Below are 20,604 nucleotides of genomic sequence, written 5' to 3' on the forward strand. Positions count from 1 at the left end.
TTCCCTTTTCTAAAGTTTGCCTGTTTATTTTTCAGGACTTATATTTTTATATAAATATAAAGTATATTAAAAAACATATTTATTAACGATAAAATACACTACTAAAATTGTGGCTATGGGTATAAAACCATAAAATTGGCTGAGCTCTACACTAGCAGGTTGAAGTTTGTTACAAATGGGCCTCTCCAATGAATTCTGCTTTGCAACAGAATTGCCCTTCCAAAGAATGTAGCACTTGGGAGATTTGCTAAAATGCCAAAGGGAGAAACTCTGCTGTAGATGTTTCTTGACCAAAATCTATCAATCAAGCAAGCAAACTGGGAGCAGAGTTTCTTGAGCTACTTCTGCATTTGGCAGTGATCTTAATGGAACACAAGATTTTTTCAAGGACAAAATTCATAAAATGAAAATGATTCGGAGCTTTCTTGGGGTGACAAAGGTTTCAACTTATTTTATGAAATAGTTTACATTACAAAAAAGTGACAAACCCAACAATTTTTAATAGCTCTACAAACGGATCTCTCCTAAAGCTGAGAAGAGAATGAGTAAGATGAGAACCAACACAAGAGAAGAGAAACCCACATGCAGTCTCCCATCATTTGCACATGAGAAAAAGTAAATACTCTTGGAACAAAATGTAAACTCTTCAGGGAAATAGCTTAGCACTTCAAAGCTGTTACTGCCACACTGAAAAGCTTCCCGAACTTAGTCATCAAGGAGATTAATGCACAAATGTCCTCAAGACAAAAAAAAAAAAAAAAAAAAAAGCCCACACCCAAAACCACACACCACAAAAAAACCCATCTCTAAGGAATTGGCCTCTCAGTGAAGCCCCATCAGAGATGCTGACTTCAAAGTACTTGACTCCCAGCAGGACAGGCTCTCCATATAAAACTGACTTCTACACTAGTTAGCTGAGTTTAACCCTCATAGGTTGAGCCAAAAGGGGACAAAAATGTGTGTTACATCTTTTACTAAAGCAGAAATTTCAGTCTCATCCCAAATTTCTAATGGAGCTTTTCTGCAAGTCACACGAAACAGCCATCCAGTGCCCGTACTTAACCAAGAAGAAAGATCTGAAAAAAAGCCTGCAGCCTGCCAAGTCTTCTTTTTCAAGGTTCTAGTTTCCACCTGCATAATTTCCTTTTGTTTATACTACAAGCAAGAACTCCAAATAAAGGCTGGGCTAAAAACAGGATTCCCAATGTAAAAAAGAAAATGCTGCCCATCATCTTGCTTGGCAGAGTTTTTTACTACTGCAGTGTCAGGAACAATGTTTTGCCAGGTTACCCAACCAAAAGTGAACCTCGTCAGAAAAAAACACCACAAGTGAACCTCATCATACAAGCCATAATTTTACTTTCACCTATGACACGAAAAGAGCACACATCTCTTGCTCTCCATGATGACACTATATAGCTTATTTCTTAACTATATGTTTCTCTTTCAGAAAGCATAGAACAAAAATCCTTTTCTGTGTGCTTCGTTGTTATCAAAATGAAGCCTAACTCCTTTGGCATCCAAATATACACATTGAAACATTTCCAGAACAATTCCAAAACTTAACCTTTTGTTCTCTGATTTGACTTCTGAGGAGTAGATAAAAGGCATCACAAATGATCTTAAATACATCCTGATGTCACCCAGGCAAGTGAATTAACTACGCTTGCTCACTGGATGATTAATCTCATTGATTACAGTAGTAACTCCAATAGCATGATGCAAAGTTTACTCCAGTTGAGTATCTTGACCCATTACTGCTTTTAAAAACATACAGAAAAACTGTTTTTAGGGAAGGTGGACAAGTACTGCAATAGGAATAACTTATACAAGAGTAGAAAGATCTGGGATCCTCATTTTAAATATAGTTTATGTCATTGGCTCTCAAAGGACAATCATCACTTGAGGGTACAAGTGAGTTAAGTAAACATCTCATTCCAGTTCTTCGTAGGCAGTTACACTACCCCAACATGAATGCCTGCTGACAAGTACTGCAAGTGCCCTGCATGCATCCTTCCCCCTCCTGCGAGTTTGGCTGCCCAGGGCCAGCTTGGGAAGCGTGGAGTTGGTGACCATGGAGAAAGCTGTTGTGGAGACAACCAGAGGCTTCATCAAGGGCCACCTTTCCTTCCTCTGGGACATGCTTTTTAACGAAGGCTGTCCCACTAGGCCTTGTCCCAGCTACAGCCCCAGAAGTGTTCCCAGATATGTGTCTGTGCACAGCCACTGCTCTATTGATCTGGACCTTGATCCCCCCAGGTTGATGTCCCAACCTGGCCTCAGCTCAGCCTCATGGAGCTGCCTCACGCCTGGGTCTGGGGGCTGCCTACCAGCCTCCTTGGGCCCCTCCTGGTCCCCAGGCCAGCAACATCCCTGACATGGAAAATGCACTCTGTTCTTAGAGTTGTAGATAAACTTTCCAAGGGACAACTGACAGTATTTGACAAGACAGAATAAGCAGCTTACAATTCTGGTATCAGTGTTCAGTCTCATATACCAGAAAACAAAGGACTTCACTGCCTTGGGCTTCTACAATGACGTACCAGCTCCTTTTTACAACTATTTAATTTAATGAGGGGATATACAGCTGGTGTAAGCACTCTATGAAAGTGAACAATGCAAAGGTCATTGGGGAGTTCATGTTCACCCTTCTTTATCATAGAAATTAACTAGTAGAATTAAAAGGCAGCAAATCTGCCAATAAAAGGATTTGATGTTTAATTTACACAGAATGTAATTAGTCTCTTCAATTGACTGCTGTAACCAGTGATGGCTTGTGTCAAAGAAAGGAAGAAACATTTACCATGGGCATTTCTGTCCAATACGGGAGTTTCCACATTCTCTTGCAGCATGCTACTGTCACTCCCAGAGGTGACCAAGGGTTTAGTGCTTTTGACAATTTTAACACTCCCATTGTACGTACCTCCCAGTGGTGCATGATTTAAAATGCATGCCCTACAATAAACAAAGCCTCAAGAAATCTCTTTCAGGGTCCCAAACCTGCTCAGTACAATCCAGCCTTATCAGTAAGTTCCTAAAATTCATCCCTAAAGCAGCTGGGATGAGTTGAAGAAGGCTCCCCTTTGTCACCCTCATGCCCTCTATCCAGGAAAAGTCATTCTCTTAAACCAGGCCTTCTCTAAAGCCTGTGGCATATGTGATCAAATAGGAAAAGCTGTGGGCTGAAAAGAGAGAAAGGAAATGGTGAAGCTAATTGCACTACAATCAATTCATTGCCAGCTCAGAGTCACTGAGGACTTTGACACCGCAGATGTAAGTGAGAGCAATTTCTGAGCAAAACTTCACTAGTGACAGCAGCAGAAAACTGCAGCTCAGGAACTGGCAATTGGATTCCTAAAATCCCCAATTTGTTTCAATTTAACCTGAGCAGCATCTGAGCAGAGGAGTGTATTTGTATATTAATTATAAAACTTGACTTGATTACTTCCAGAGCAATTTTAAATACACAAAGTCATCAGCAAAGCAAAACAAACAACATCCATTGTTCTTCTGTTTTCAGCAATGCAGAGACTCTTACACATACCCATGTGTCCACAGGTATCTGGATTCTCCAGCCATCACCAATAAACTGCATCGGGGCAGCATAACTGCCACTGTACGGCCATCAGGGTGTTTGAAATCCATCACAATCTAAAAGAAACAGAACCAGCCACCACGAATGAGCATGACTTAACAGAGCTTCATATACATGCCAGGAATTCTTAAATCCTAGTTTTGTTTGCCTCTGCAATGTGTTCATCAGAACATTGCCATGAAACAGCTATGTATTTCCCAGGGATGCAGAAGCCTCTAGGTCTCCAAGATCTCTCCCTTTCAGCACTGTTCAAAAACTGAGGCAGTCACAAATACATGTGCATATATAGATAATTAAAATGCTTTTAAAAATATATATTATTTTAAAAGTAATAGCTTTCATTGTCTGAACATGGTAGCAGTGTTTAATATCTGTTTACCTGTGAGGTAGGAAAGGATTACTACCCCTCAGCTAAAGGCAACTGTGTAAGAGGAAAAGAGGGCTCCTTTGCTGTAACTCAGGCATCTCAAAGTCAGGTACCTGGGCTAAGGCAGTCAGCTACCTTCTTTCTGTGAAGTCTATGCAGAGGGATATAAGTATCTCTACAGTGATTCATCCCAGTCTAAAATGTAGAGCTAAGTGATGGGGAATGACCCTATGCCCTCTGGAAATGTCTATCCATGCACAGCAGACTGAGCTGAGACAAGTAACTCACAGTGGATACATAACATTTAGATAACCAGTATTAGGTGAGAGAAATCATTTCCAACCTGCCCACATTCTTGGAGGTTTGCAGCACAACAAGCACATGCAGTCTCCCAAGATCCTGACTAACATGCCAATGACCAGACCATCCTTTTATTATTTGCCACCTGGCTCCTAGCCATGGCAATATATTGAGGTAACGCTTTCAGCTTTATTCCAATTTCACAGCCCAGATGGCAGTGCTACATTTTGCTTCTGCTTGGGCTAGGAATGTTATCCTTTTACATTTCCCAAATGAGAGAAACTCCTGCTGTGGAAAATAAGGAGCAGATCATTTAAGCAAGCCAAACGAGTTACAGAAGACTTACCAAAAAAGAAAAGTGGTCAAAAACTATTCAAGTCAGCAGTTCCAGCTACACTGGAGAATTAGCACCATGGAAGTGCTGCCACCTGATTTGTAACCTACTAAGTATACGATTTAAAAGCAGACTTACTACAGTATGCCAGATCGAAACAAATTAAGCAGTTCTGCTTCCACATACAGATGGGTTTAACAAAGAGAAAACAGTGGTGCAATGATCAGTCATTCAGCACAAAGAAATGGCAAGACAGAGACTGAATAAGCAAGACTTAAACACCACAAATTACCACTTACAACATTTACTATTGAATGTTGTGCACACTGGAGCAAACTACAATGGCATTTACGTTTTTAGGAAAAAATTATTTGCCATGTAGTACCTACCACCCACAGAGTGACACAGATTCTCCTGTTGAGCTGTCTAAATTTAAGGCAAGAAATTACAAGGGTGACCAACAATGGGCTGAAAGGTGAAGAGAGATATGGGGAAACAGGAATAATGCCTACCTATAAGCTCTAATTAATGATTATGAAGCACTTCAATAGCTACACAAACAGGAATGGCAGCCACTTGCTAATGTACTCCTTCCCTTGCACTTAGCAATTTCTCCTAGGTATCCCCAGAGAAGCATGGGGTGCAGGAGAAAACACAGTGGCCTCACACATCTGATGGGGAGGCTGTCCCACAAAGCAGGACTAGATGCAAGCCTCTGTAAAAAGATGTAGCTATCTGGCAAGACAAAGAAATCAGAGGAGGACTAGTGAGGACCAGCAAGCAGAGAAAAGAAAGCATGAAAAGAAAAAAAAGTAGGGAGTGAAGTGGTTGGATGAAAGGGATGAGAGAATATCTCAGGCTGCCTTTTACCTCTCTGGTCACTGCTGTTGGGGGACAGGTGTGAAGGGACAAGACAAAGACTGGGATCTTCAGACATATGGCAGAATAAAGTGAACAAAAGACTGGCTAGATTCCTTTGTGGCGGCTTGGCTACCCCACTGTCCCTCTTTCTGTGTCAGTACTAGCTACAAAAAAAAACAGTTCTTGCAGATGATGTTCAAGAACAGCACTTCATCCATGGGCCAATGATTCCCAGCTCTGCGGGGTCTCCTACACTTCCAGTTCCCTTCTCCCTCCAGGCCCTGGAAGAAGACCTCATTCCCTCACTTCTCTGCACACCAGTCTGGTGGACTCCATATGAAGCAGTGAAAACAGTTCCCCTAGCTCCCTGCCTTCTCTGCTGCTTTACCTCATCCATCTCCACTTCATTTTCCCCCAACAACTGCACAGCCACCCAGAGCATCTCAGCAGAAAATGCTCCTCAAACCCTGTCCTGTTAGCAACTGCATCTCCAAAATAGCAGAGGTTCAGAGCACTCTGTAACAGACAGCACGCTGGCAATGAGAGGTCGCAAAACTATCCCTGGTAGCTGAATTTTCAGGCAGAAGTAACAGGAAAATAGCAGACAGTAAAAGGGGAGAGCATGTCATCCTGGCTGAATTTCAGCTATGCTCAGTCAACAAGAAATGTAAAACAAACTTCTGATGGTGCAGAATCTGAGACTGAAAAGCAGGAGTTAACCTATTGTATGTAACATCTGGCAAGCCTAGTCCTCACCAGCTCAAGATCCCAGCTCTGTCCTTGCTCCCTACTTTTCTGTGGAGGAAAAGCTTCTGCATCATCATCTCACACTACATGGCTGCTTCACTTCTAAGTGAATTTCATCCTTATGAGAAGCAGTGATTATTTGGGGAGGAAAATATAAATAAAGGATTCATTTACTTGCAAATGGGTAATGACATTAAGTAATTAGCAGTAAGCTGAAGAGTCAAAAATCCAGACCTGACTTGCTTATGAAGCAGAGACCCTCAGCTAGCATATGATAAAGTTTTGCACTTTTTCTATTAACAACGAATTTGACATGGCAATTCAGACAGAGAATCAAATGTAAGGAACCCACTGTGAACATCTGAAGAAAATTAGTGCAATTCCTATGCTTCAGTCCTTTATCTAGAATAACTGCACCTGAACACTTAAAAAAACCCCAAGCAACAGTATTTTTTCTATTCTTTGTCTACAGAATAGTAATGAACATTTAACCCAGAAGGGTTTCTGAAGAACTCTGTTCTTATCTCTGAAAAGCCTATTACTGACTGAAGTAGATAACATTCCCACACTCCTATATGTGTCTTTATCCTGGCAGAACATTCTAAATTGTCACTGTCACACACACACAAAAGATTAACGCATTTGCTCCTCTTTTTAATTTACTAAGGACTCACAATCAATAACGCAACTCTGCCACTGCTGAATCAATCTGCCTCATGACAGATTTGCTCCACAGGAGCTTTTTCCAATTACTATTTTCGTTTTTACCTATTTTCTTTTTTCTCTTAGGTGGCAGAGTCAATAAAGATCAAATTTCCAGCTAGCCCATGGTGCATCATCCAGGGATTACATTCAAAAATAAAAATAGTGGATGCTTTGATCTTATACAACTTTTACCTTCTTTCTTTGTACTATGGAAAAAGTGTGTTTCTATATATACTACAAAAAAATCGAAAGAAACAAGCAGCTAATAATACCGACTTGTGGATTTAAATATCTTGTCATGATGCCAGGTTATTTAAGAAAGGGTGCTCATGACAAGGGAGCATATGAAGCAGTAAACAGCTTTCAAGGATGGCTAAACATCAAAGCAAAGTGACACCCACATCACAAACATTGTTCCTATGGCTTAAAATACAGCAAGAGCCAGAAAGGAATCCAGATTAAAAGAAAAAAGGGAAGAAAGTATGGGGTTTTTAACTCCTAAGGGAACAAGAAGTCTGCACTGCCTTCCAGCACAGGGGTACTGCACTTCATTGAAGAACAGGAGGATGGAGGTGAATGACTGGTCTACCAAATAAGTAACGATCCAAAGACAAAACAGAAACAATGTGGGGGGCTAGAAGGACAACATCAATAAGGATATCATGGCGATGGCGTGGAATGACAACACTGGTTCTCTAAGCTTCGTCTCTAAGGCAATTTGTATTTGATGTTAATAGACTACCTTAGACGAAACATACTCTCTAAAGCTAAAAAAAGTACAGCGTGGAACACTTCAAGTCTGACGTTATTTACTGAATTTTCAGAGAGCAAAGACACATTATCAGCCTACACAGCAGTTTCCCATATGTAAAACAGATGAAAAAGAATGTCTACTTCAAAGACGGCTGAGAGGTTTAAAGCCCACACATGGAGCTTGTACACCACAGAGGATCTCTAGGCAGAAACCAGAGCCTGCTGGCTTACACAGGACCGAGGCAATCAATCAGTAATACACAGCGCCTTTCAATGCAACCCCAATGCTAAATTCAAAAGTCGGGAATTCAGAAAATTGCCGAATTTTAAGGGGAAAGAGAATGGGATTATCTTCGCCAAATAATCCATATCATAGGAAATGTATCTTGTGTAACCCATGCTGATATTTACATCTTGTATCATGGTCTCTAGCCATACTTCAGAAAATGAGTGTAACATCCACAACCATGATGAAATATTTCAGTACTGCCTACCTCAAAAATCTCTTGCTACATGCACAGCCTCCCCCATATCAGATTTGTACCAAACCACACCATCTCTCACTAAGCCTACTTATCTACTTAGGCACTATGGTGATGCTAGTCCGATGCTTAATATGCTTACTACGTTTTCTTTCTTCAAAAATTTTATTCAACCATACAATGAGTTACTGAATTCCTGATTTTTCTACCATTTCAAGTATCTTCATATCTCTTCCTCTTGATTGAAGTCTAGTATTTGGATGTTTAAAAATTATTTCAATATACAGACAGTACTTAATTTCTGAGGCCTCATCTTGTTATGATTTCCTTGGTAATCCCAAGAAGAGTGTATCCACTGAAGAGAACCAGAATCTCTCCTCGTTTTTGCACATGCCATTGACTCCATGATACAAATTCTCTTGTTATCTGTATTTTGTTTACAAGATTCAGGTAGTACTCAAGAAGAGCAAAACTACTGTTGAACCTAACTCCTGTTGGACAGAGGTGCTTCCAACCCTCTACAGGCCTTGTCAGAGCTAGCTGGAATAGACACCACTCTCCTCGTGTACCCAGGGAGGCATCTCTTGAGGTTCACCAACTCCAAGAGACTTCTAACAACTCTAACGTGTTTCAACCAGTACAATACCGACCAGGAGAGATGAGACACGCCACTAACTCCTCCCCTGTGCTTCATCACTGATTATTGCCTCTGAGGAATAACTGCAGTGCTGAAATTTAGCTACCCTGCGTAAACCCATATTTCTAAACAAGAAATTATTAGAGACAACGTCCAGCCCTGAGGCCAAGTGACCCACACTGCCTTAGATCCATGCTGCTTGGAGATATGCCCAAAAGTATGATGGCTATTTACAGTTGGAGATGTTTGAAGCATTAGGAGAACTGTGTTGCAACTCACCATCCTGGAGTTTCATAGCACAAAACAGGGAAGTGTTATATTTCTTAGGAGCCAGCGCAAGTGAGGGGAAGGAGCAGGGGGCAAGCACATCAGTTGAAGGGGATCAAACACAGCCTAGTCTCATCCACCCTGCCTTTTGAGGACAGCTGTCATACAAACTAAGCCTAACACCATACTACCGTTATGTCTTGGAAAGACTTCTCTCCATACTTCAAGTATGGCTGCAACAGGAAAAACTGCTCAACTCCTGTGGTTTAAAATCAAGTCAGGGTCAAAGTAGTTCACTGATTTATTAACAGCACTTAATTAACAAGCAACCTCTGAGCTATACAATTAACAAAAGCATCACCAAAATAACAGACTAAGCACAGCACTGGATGCCTACAAAACGTTAAGAAACACCTACACACTTCAAAATAGCTGTTCATAACTAATCCTCCAAAGCTCTAGTCTCACAGTGTGCACAGTTGAATACACACCACATGGTCCACCAGCGCTCACCCCTCTTGTGGCATTCTCACACCCCCAAGAGTTGTGGGTGTTCCCCCCACCATGTACACACCAGTGAGAAAGGACCCCCAGGCACACACACAGGCACTCCAGGTGTAGGTTCCCAGTGCGGCATCCCTTGCTGCCAACCCCACTAGCTGGACACTGGCTCCTCCTGGTGTTCAACAGGGTGGCTGTTCTACCCAGCCTCAGCAGAGGTTGCGATGCTGGTGGTACTTCTGGCAGCATCACACCTACTTCTGATTGCTGCTATTCCCACTCCAAGGTCTCTCCCTGCTGCTACAAATCTTCTCAGAGTGACTCTTCTTTGTTTCAAAAATGTCTCTGTAAATCCAGGGTTACTGTTTAATCTCCCTGACTGAACAGCCAGACCAGAAGAACTCCCCAACAAACCTAAACTGTTAAAGACTATCCATCAAATATGCCAGTTCCTACTAACTATAGAAGTAGCAAGTTTCTTTTGTATGTCAGGACATTATGTGTGGCCTTTGCACCTTCCCAGATCATTACCTTACTTAAAACTCAGTGCTGAATATTAGACTCTTACATCAAAGACTTTCAATCCCTATAGTAAAAGACAATAGTTGCATTACCACTGCTTCCCTCTCTCTGTCACCACTAATTTCTGCTTTCTGGAAAATGCTGCCTAACCCCAGCATATGCCCTTGATGCCCTTTTGTGAGTCCAGAGACAAAGGCTCAATTAAGTTCTCAACAACATCTATTTTTTGCAGTTTTCCTAACATCCCATTTTCATCCTTTAATAGCTGAAACTCTTTTAGGGCACAGAAAGCAAGAGGCTAATGCTGTTAGTCTTCATTTAATTTCTTTTATCGACTTAGCCTTCTCTGCAACATTTTCATTCTTTCAATCAAGTCTTCGCTCATATCTGTGGGTGCTACTACACTGACATACAGGGAACTGCATCCACCTACACCAGGGCAGAATGTGCCACAAATGCATGAAACCACCCACTTTCTAAAGGAAAGGAAATTTCCAAGAGTTTGTATCACTTGCTCTCTAATGGAGTACAGTTCAATGGAAGAGCACAAGAGGATCCTAAGAGTCTCCAGGTCTCAATCCGTTTAAGATATAAGGCCCAAACATCACAAGAAAGCAGTTTTGCATCCTCAAAATACACCTCCTCAGACTTGCACTTAACGTATTACTCCATGTTCAGAAAGCAAATAATGTTTATTTCTATTTAATGCTGTACTGAATGTCTACCAAGAAACTGATGTACAAGTCCTTACACAGACGCAGCTGTTGGGCAATGAGCACTTTATATGGAAGCACGACAACATTTACAGCAGTTTGGTGTGCGTGTCTGCGTACGTGGTGCCGTGGCAAATCTGTAATTCTTTCACACCTTAAACACTTGCAAGCTCTCAAGAGATTTTCGGTATCTAAGTAGAAAAGATAACACTTCCAGGCTCAGAAAGAGCGTATCACCTTTTTAAATCACTAATAGTTTACAAATATCTGTGGAAACACACCATAATCAGCAATTTCCACATTACCAAGGCTACAAATTTATGGAGCAGGACTCTCTCCACCCACAATTTTATTCCCATGCCACCCTACCTGCACATTTATCATCCTGTCACTCAGCCTTATAACATTTAATTGCAAATTTTCTACAACAGAAGCGGTGTAAGGGACTGTGAGTAGGGCCTCATAGAATCATAGAATGGTTTGGGTTGGAAGGGACCCTAAAGACCATCTAGTTCCAACCCCCCTGCCATGCAAACCGAGTAACTGACACAGGACAAACCAGATCTCAGCCGAGGAATACTGCCAAACATGGAATAAGAAGCACCTACAGTAACAAGAGAGTCATTTCCAGGAAAGAGGACCTGCAATACTTACAGTCAGAGTGGTACACTCATACCACGTATTAGCGGCCACTGCTGTTGTATAATAGTTCAAGTCCTTACAAGTTCAGGGTATTTCAAGGCAGGGGTAAAACAGGCTGCATGTTCATCATCCCGTATAGTGGAAAACAGTCTTCCCTCACTCTCCAAAAACATCAGGGTTGTTCATCAGGCCTTAATCTCCTCTACAGGTCTCAGCTTTCTCCTCATAATGCTGCAGTACAGGAATCCAAGCTAAATAATTCAGAGGGTGGGAATAGTCACTCAGTTCAAAATTAAGACAACGATGTTTGGGCACAGGATTTTTTAAAATCTATTAGGGAACTGAAACCTGTGAAACCAGATACTACATGTCTAGTTTAGCATAAACTGAATCATCCGCTAGGCTGGACTGAGTCAATCCCCATTGATTACAGAGGAGCTCAGGCACGCAGTGCACACGTACACACCTACCTCTAACACTGAAATGTGTCTTAATCCTAAACTCAGTACCACTGACAACAAGTTCTTTAATAAGGCACCCAAGTATGGATGCAGCAGATGCCTCAACTCTGTTTAAAACAGTCCTGTCTTAAAGCTTCTTTCTGCATTATCATTATAATCTTGCTACCTACATACTAAGAAAGTAGTATAGAAATAGTCCAGTGCCAAATATCTGTAATTCAAACGGATGAGTTTACTCAGCCTGAGTCTGAAACAAAGGTCAACTATCCCTTCTCACAACTCCTTCTAACTGTCCCAGAGACCATTACAATAACAGAGAATTGCCAGAATACCCAAACTAATTCTTGCATCATACCTCACAAGAGCTGACAAGACACAGTTTTTAATCTATTGCTATAGAAACTAGCATATGGCCTGTTTCTTAATCCTCTACATCTTCACTGTAAAAGGGAAATCTACTGAGGAACAAAGAACTGGGCATGAATTTACAGAAATAGCTTAAGGACATAAAATTCATTCCTTAGCAGTCAAAAACATATAACTAAAGAAAAAAAAATTAAAATAAATAAATAGCAAATCCATCTTCTTGGTTAATGATGTCTCCCAGGGCCATGAAGTATAATTCAAAACACAGCACGACACAGAAAGACTCCTTTAAAATCATCTGAAGAAAACTGTTTATCAATTCACACAATTGCTGCGTTTCACCCCACAGAAGTACCACACATCTGCAATATGCATATTATTCTAAAGCATGTAAAATAATCAAAAAGGAAAAACACATTTTGATGCTTTGATAGGCAGTAAGCCCACAGTGTTGATTTTCATCACAAGCAAGGTCATCTTCCTTCTCTCATTCTCTTCATCTGCTTCATTAGCCCAATGATTGTCTTCACATAATGCAGCCAGAAGTTATACAAAAGGGCTCTACCAGGGCCTCAGCATCTGGCCCTGAATTTACAACAGTTTGCATGAACATGCACTGCAGGAAGAGGTAGGCAGTAACAGAGGAAGAGGAGGAGGAACAAGAACACCTCACAACAAACTGTGAGCTGTTCAGTTTTCCCTGCTGTCAGCTGCACCATCAACCTCGGTTCCTTCCAACCATTATTCTGCTGGCCCAGCAAACAGACCAGAGCTTCACCTGCACTGCACCAAGAGGCTGCCTGCTTCCCTTCTCCGATAAGGGCACACACCTCTCCCTTCCTTGATTCAGGATCTTTCTGTCAAGTGTATCAGCATCACAGGTTTGACAGCTCTGGTTCCAGCAAGCTTTCAACCGCTCTAAATTGCCTCAGTAAACATTTCCAGAGTCAACTCTACTGAAACAAGAGCCCTGTGGAGAAACTGCTCCTGAAACACTCGACATCGCTGGAAACAAACGGAACACTGCAGTATGCAAAACGCTCGGCTTTGTAAAGGTAGTATAAATGCAGACAGACTTCAAACCCAGTTTGCAACACTTACTGGTATTAGAAAAGCCCAGTTCAAAGCCAAGAGAGACAATACACCACAGCAAGAGCTTCATTTGTTAAGCTTGTTTCTTTGCTTATAGACTACTTGTGATTATTATTACTGACTGACTACTTGTCATTTCTACGTGAAACTTGCCTCAGTCTTAAAACAGGCTCCCATGACAAATAGGGATGACATCACTGGCTAATGAAATTAGATTTCTTTACTGAATTCCAGAACTGAAGTACAGCTGAAATGCAACAGCTAAAGATAATGACTTTTTAATGCCAGAGTTGAGCCTGTTTGCTGTTAATTTGTGGCAGACACCAGGATTCCATTTCATGCATCAAGTACTGATTATCTAAAAATAACATGGAATAGAAATACCTTTCACTGATAAACCTTTTGCAGAAATTAAGTTCTATAAAACAAAAGAAATTAGTAACAACTCAAACAATAGATTTCTATTAAAAAAATTCAACTATATTTCAAAAATTACAATCCAAAACCTGACTCAAAAGTAATTTCAGCTGTAAAAATATTAATTGAAATGTAAATTTAAATGCTTTGTTAGTTTTATTACAATTATTACATTTTTCACAAGAATAAATAGCAACTTCATATTTAAACAGTTGATTCATACCACCACCACTGAAAAGTAGTTTATGTATCATAGTGAAGGTTACATGGGGGAGTGAAGTGGAACAAGAAGCAAAAAAAAAAAAAGGTTTTAGTTGAAAGAGCAATATTGTGCATCATAATCTTCCTTTTTCCCCAAGATTTTTTTTTTCTATCTGTATATTTCCTACCAAATGAAAAACAATCAGAAACCTCTAGCAAAAGCTATGCCATAGCAAGATACTTTTTAGAGAGTACATTCGTTTCCACTGAAAAATTCAGGATGAGTATTTTTGTGTCACAGTAAAGCAGTAACAACCAGACGTCTGAGAATGGGAAATGAAATGCTGCTGCCTCAGCATACAAAATAAGCACACTACAGAAACAGCAAATAGCCCGGAGACAACAGGTTCTGCTAAAACAATTGAGTTGGTAAAGGAATGATGTAGAAGTTTTCCTTCATTACTCAGCAGCTACGACCACAGTCAGAAAAATCATACACCCTACTGCAGACTTCAAACATTTTAGAAAGTGTTTCACCCACAGCAGGATTTTGGTGTGATTGAGAAAAAACTGGAACTATATGACATTTTTCATAGAATCTCTATGTATTTTTCCATATGATACTGAGTGGATTTCATTGACAAATTCCTCCTAATTCTAACTTCTTTTGTCTCTCCACATTCACCTTGGATGCACTCTTGATGCAACTGCCCAGAGAACTCCACGAGAGAACATTCTTCCCATGCCCCTTTCTCAACACCAATGACACAAAGAAAACAGGATGCTAAAAAGAGCAACCAACCAGCTTGGAACAAAGCAAAGTGGTAGGAACCAGAAAGAGTAGCAGCTCTGCCTTCCCTCTTGGCAGCCAAAGTAACAGACCACGTGCAAGAAAAAGCTCTACAGAGAACACAGTACGGCAACTGCCCACTCTAGCAGACCCAGGAGAAATACCTCGACAAGTCACAGCTTTTTCTGCAGATCAGAGATCCCGCAGCAACCAAACTACAGGCTGCCCTTCCTTCCTCAGCCCTGAAATAGGATTCCAGCCAATTCAGGACTTAAGCCTTGCATGGAGGGGAACAGCTTTATGGAAAGGCACAGTAGATGGCAAGTGTCTTTCTTCTGCGGGGAGGAAGGAAGGCTGGTACGAACCAGCAAAAGGGAGACAGAAGGTAAAGCTCTGCAGAGCTATTTACCCACTGGCAGTAAATGCCAGACCTCGGAGACAATTCATACAAAGAGGCACCTGGAAACTGTAATGTCTCACCAAAACAAAAGGGGAGAAGAAAAAAAGAGTATTTTTACATACAAAACTTCAACATAGAGGCTCTGTCATAGCTTAGCTTTGATTTTGTTCCTTCCAAGTAGCTGAGGTAGCAGAGAAGGTAAGATCTCCATGCTGTTGTCTTATTTCTCAACAAATTACTGCCACACAGCTTCTAGAGAAATAATGTGAGGATCATTGTTCTGGGGCAATTCTGTCTGAATGCTCTTCTTGTAGCATCTCAGTGTGAATCAAGATTGGTTAGCAGGTTCCTACAGCACCTGAGAAACAAATGCTTGTCTGCATTAGCTGCATGCAGTGGCTGTCTTGCTGTTGTTACCTTTGGCCAAATCAGGAGTTAACCTATAAACAACCAAGGCAAAGGAGCAGTTCGGTATCACAGGACAGATTCCCTCAGAACAATTTATGTGAAAGTTGGTCTTTCAAGATCCTTACAAAGGTTAAAATAACCGATCAGGCGGAAACGCCAGCGAGACATGTTAATACCTGCAAACAAAATCCTGTATGCAAATGGAGAAGAGACATCCAGCACAGAAGTAAAAACTCAGAACAGTATGTTCACAGAATATTCACCTTTCCCAAAAAAAGACAAGACTACTATAAACATTCCCATGAAGGGCTGCAGGCTTTGTTGCTTATCTCATAGGCCACAATTTACATTCAATTACATCAGCAGGACGTTCTCCCTTGATTTTGACTGGCCTTGTATTTAAGCGAAGCTCAGTGATAGTATATTAAGGTATGACACCCACAGAAAGAAACACAGGACTTATTTATCTAGAGTAAATGCAAACAGGAGAGACAGATTTATGAAGCCTGGTGCATTTAACTTATGGTGCTCAGGACACCTTTCACATGGAGAACCTCTTCAGTACTTTTCAGAAATGAAATACCACTTTAAATGGATCAAGCCAACTAAGTCTGATATACAGTTAAAAGTACAGGCCTGTTGGGTTTCCACTCAAATGATACAGAAGCCACTGCAAATCACTATGCTTCAAGAACTGATAAAACCTATGGCTATAAGAAGGGTACAGCTCAAGAAACTCATCTTACAGATCTGAAAAGCACACTATCAAAATTCAGAATTCGCACTAGACCCACCTGAACAAACTTCTGAATTCAGCGTTAGGCTGCAGTGATTAAAATTGATGTCTTACATTTGGGTCAAAAGACATTTTGGTTCTGCCCACCCAATACCTTCAAATTATTACTACTATTTCACCTACTACAATCATGCTGCTAGCATGGACAGAGGGAAAACTTTGGTATAGCCACTACCAGAGTAATCCCTCAAATAGGTAAAGATGTTTTCTGCCTTCCCTTAAAAAGAAAAATAAAGCAATGTAAATGTAAACAGCAAATTACACTGAATCAGCAACTAACTAAGGTCAGTAAAATAAGAATGGGGCTACAAAGTTAATACAATATCCAGTGCCTGCCTACCTTGTTAGAGCTCAGTCAATACATGAAACAGGTGCTAACTGTCAAAGGCTGGGTACAGTCTAGACTTTCTAAAGGGTTCTGATAAAATGTCTCAGGCAGCTATTACAGAAACAGTTACTTCTACAGCAACTACACATTTCTGTTGGTTAACCAAGGCAGACTAGAAATAGATCAGTAGATAAGAAGCAAAAGTGCAGGAAGAAATGGTCAATTATCAGCCTGAGAGATGTGTAATAGCAGGGTACCTCATTCTATCAGTTCTAGGACGACCATTGGTCATACATATTTCAAAAGGCCTGGTGGACGTTTTCTTTTTAACTTGTTCTGCTTTCAAGGCTTCAGAGAGTCACAGCTTTTCTTTATATCAAGGAACTTAATATTTGCAGGCTAAGGCAAGATGAATATGTGTTCAGATGAACACAAGTTCGGCAGAGGTTCAGGATGATCCACACGCAGCCCCACTGTTTAATCTTGAGCCACAAATCTGACCCAAACCCCTGAAGCTTCCCTTTTGCAGACGTTAGGTCGGCAGCCTAGCCGGAGCATCACGGCAGCTCTCAGTGTACATACCAGCCAGCTGCCAGGCCAAGGCACAGGGATAGGAAGCAGTGAGGCACAGGAAGCAGAGTGAGGCACTCAAGGAGGAAAAGCAGAAATTAAGAAGAGAATGACAAGCCTGGGGCTTCCACATCAGGTCTGGATATTAGGAAAATGAAATAGAAGAACATAAATCAGTGTGGTGCCAACACAACCCACCCTTCAGGAAAACTGTGACTGCGCTTCACCCTCTGGCGTTGGGCAGTGGGTGTCCCACAGCAGCCTTGGACAGAATGGGGCAGAGCTGATGAGGAGGGACTGCAGTGTGTCACTGATTACTGGGGGTAACACCTGCAGCCAGGAAGGGAAAATTCTTTTATGGACTGGATACACTCATAGCACTACTTAGCTCATTATAGAAATGCTACCTCTGTATTTCTAAAATTCTAATGAATTGAGGCTTACGTGACAGCATGTAAAACAGTAAATTAGGAAAAGTGGAAAAACAGAATTCTCAATATTGATCAAGCTCCTGCTGCAAACCTGCAAAAGGAAGTTTGACACAGACTTGAACTAGGAGGTTTTTTGAAACAGCTGCAAACTTGGCCAAGCTTCTAAAATGAAATACTGTAAAATTATGTATCTTTAGAGACACCAAATGGAGGCACTGAAAATAACACCTAACTCAAATAAATACAGAAAATTCTCAACAAAAAGGATTGTTCCCTGATTCGCAGTGCTTTGTTCAAATTCATGGACACAGGACATATAGTTTGCCATTACACTTCATAAAAACCACTCTAATTTGTTTTATCCCATTGCCTTTCTTCTCCTACTATGACAACTTCTGAACTGAAGAAAGATGTATTCAGTAACAACACTGAAACTGATATTCATTAATATTTTCAGTTTATCAGCTCCTAAAAAAGAAAGGGTAAATGTGGGGATTTATAAAATGCCATTACAAGCCCACAAGACATTCTGGAAGTCTCACTTTATTTTACGCTTTCTCAGTTGAAAGAAATGGGTCAAAACCAGAAGAAGCCTATGACCCTCACTTTTCGTGGAGTATTATGGGACAGGACACATCACATCTCACTGCTTCGCACCCAAACTATTTACTGTTTTTTCTAAGTTAGGCAGAAGTACAAAGTAATAGTGGGATTTTCCTTCTTCAAGGTTAATGTCTTGTAAACTCTCCAAAACAAAACATATTGCCCCAGCTACAACAAAATTGACCCACTTGGTTTCTCTGTACCTCTTGATAAAGCTGTTCCATGTGACTGAGATAGGAAAGAGAATCTCACACCTACACTTTGGCCTTATTTCACACAAGCGTAAGAATTTGGATTGCTGTAGGTTATCTGATGCAAGACAAATGCAGTGTTGTGAAGAATCATGCCATTACTTTCTTCTCAAAATTGTTCGTATTTAAAATGAACATATGCCACATGACAATATTTATTCCTTTTTCAACATAAATAAAGTTTGCAGAAACAAATTAAGACTTACAATAATTCCTCTAACAAAACAGCAAAAAGTGCTTTGTTACTGGATAAACTCATCTACCCCTGAGGGAAAGATTTGGTCTCAATGGTGTAATTTATGCTGCAAAGTATCACTGAAGACAGCAGTGGCACAAAGTGCAGTTGGGTACATGTCACTCCCTGTGTACCCTAGGGGTCAGTACTGGGGCTAACACTGTTCAACATCTTGTCACCAACCCTGGAGGCATTTAGGAGACGTGTGGACAAGATGCTGAAGGACATGATTTAGTGGTGGCATTAGCTGTGTTAGGTTAAGGGTTGGGCTTGATGATCTTAAGGGTCTTGTCCAACCTAAACTTCTATGCCTCTACGATCTTCATTAATGACCTGGATGACGGGGCAAAGTGCACCCTCAGCAAGTTTACTGACAACACAAAACTGGAAGGAGTGGCTCATATACCAGGTGGTTGTGCCACCATTCAGAGGGACCTGGACAGGCTGGACAACTGGTGCCAACAGGAACCCCATGAAATTCCAAGGGAAGTGCAAAGTCCGGCACCTGGTCACGAATAACCCCAGACATCACTACACATTGAGGGCTGATCAGCTAGAAAGCAGCTTTGCCAAAAAGGACCTTGGGGTCCTGCTGGACAAGTTGAACATAAGCCACTGATGTTCTCTTGCAGAGAAAAAGGCCAACAGCCTCCTGGGTTACATTAGGAAGACCACTGCCAGCAGGTCAAGGGAGGTGATCCTCTCTATACAGCACTGGTGAGGATGCACCTAGAGAGCTGTGACCAGTACTGGGACTGCACTGGACATCACCACAAGATATGAACTTACTGGGCCAAGGCCAGCACAGGGCTGTGATTAAAGCAGTATCTTTATATGAGCAGATGCTGAGAGAGCTGGGACTGATCAGCTTGGAGAATAGATGACTCGGGTTCAGACAGATGGCTCTTACCAATGTGTATAAATACCTGCTGAGAGGGAATAAGGAAGAGTGAGCTACTACTCCCCATGGCAGGCGGGTTGGAACTAGATGATCTTTAAAGTCCCTTCCAACCCAAACCATTCTATGATTCTATGACTACTCCTCCTAGTAGTGTCTAACAACAGGACAAGAGACAATGGGCACAATTTATAAGCCATGTGATTCCATCTGAACACAGGAGAACAGGGGTTTTGACCTCTGTCAGAGTAAAAACCACTGGAACAGGTTGCCCAGAAAGGTTCTGGCATCTCCATCTGCAGATATATTTCAAACACAACTGGACAGTCTTGGACAACCTGATTTGGCTTACCCTGCTTGAGCAGGGGCCTTGGAGTAGAGGACCTCAAGAGGTCCTTTCCAACTGTCATGGTTTAACTCTGGCTAGCAAAATACCACAAAGCTGTTCTCACAAATCCCCCTTGCCTCCTCCAGTGGAGGGGAAGAATAGGAGGAAGAAGAAATAAGGAAGCTCATAAAATAACGAGAAGAACTATTTACTAATTAAATCTAAATTCATATATACAGATACTACTAATAATAAATAATTAAAATAGAAAATAAAGCATATGATACAATTTCTCACCACCCACTGACCAATGCAAAACCAGGTGCTGAGTAGTGAGAGTCAGACCCAGAGATCCCGAGAGCCACAGCCCAAAAGCAATCACAGCCTGAGAGCCACCGCAGCAGATTCTGAGCGAATGCTATCAGCGATAGCATGACCGGGAAAATTAAACAAACCCACCAACTCCCTCACGAACGAGCCAGCACAGGAGTTAACGAAGCAGCTAACGCAGGGAGAGTGTTAGAAAGTGTACAGAAGTAAACGAGATAGAGTAAGGGAGAGAGTAATGGCTCCCCGGAACCCTCCCCCCCCCCGCCTCCAGCA

The 20,604-nt window shown here is 41.4% G+C and overlaps 1 protein-coding gene across 1 annotated transcript in view; it reads right to left on the bottom strand.

Moving 5' to 3' along the window:
• Positions 1–20,604, bottom strand: part of ALKBH8 (alkB, alkylation repair homolog 8 (E. coli)) — a 46,389-nt gene that overhangs the window by 13,061 nt on the left and 12,724 nt on the right. The window contains exon 7 of the mRNA XM_010152241.1: positions 3,545–3,651. Coding sequence (XP_010150543.1) covers positions 3,545–3,651 — 107 coding nt within the window. The remainder of the gene's footprint in view (positions 1–3,544; positions 3,652–20,604) is intronic.

This window comes from Eurypyga helias, unplaced genomic scaffold (genome assembly GCF_000690775.1).
Source record: "Eurypyga helias isolate BGI_N326 unplaced genomic scaffold, ASM69077v1 scaffold8865, whole genome shotgun sequence".
Lineage (NCBI taxonomy): Eukaryota > Metazoa > Chordata > Aves > Eurypygiformes > Eurypygidae > Eurypyga > Eurypyga helias.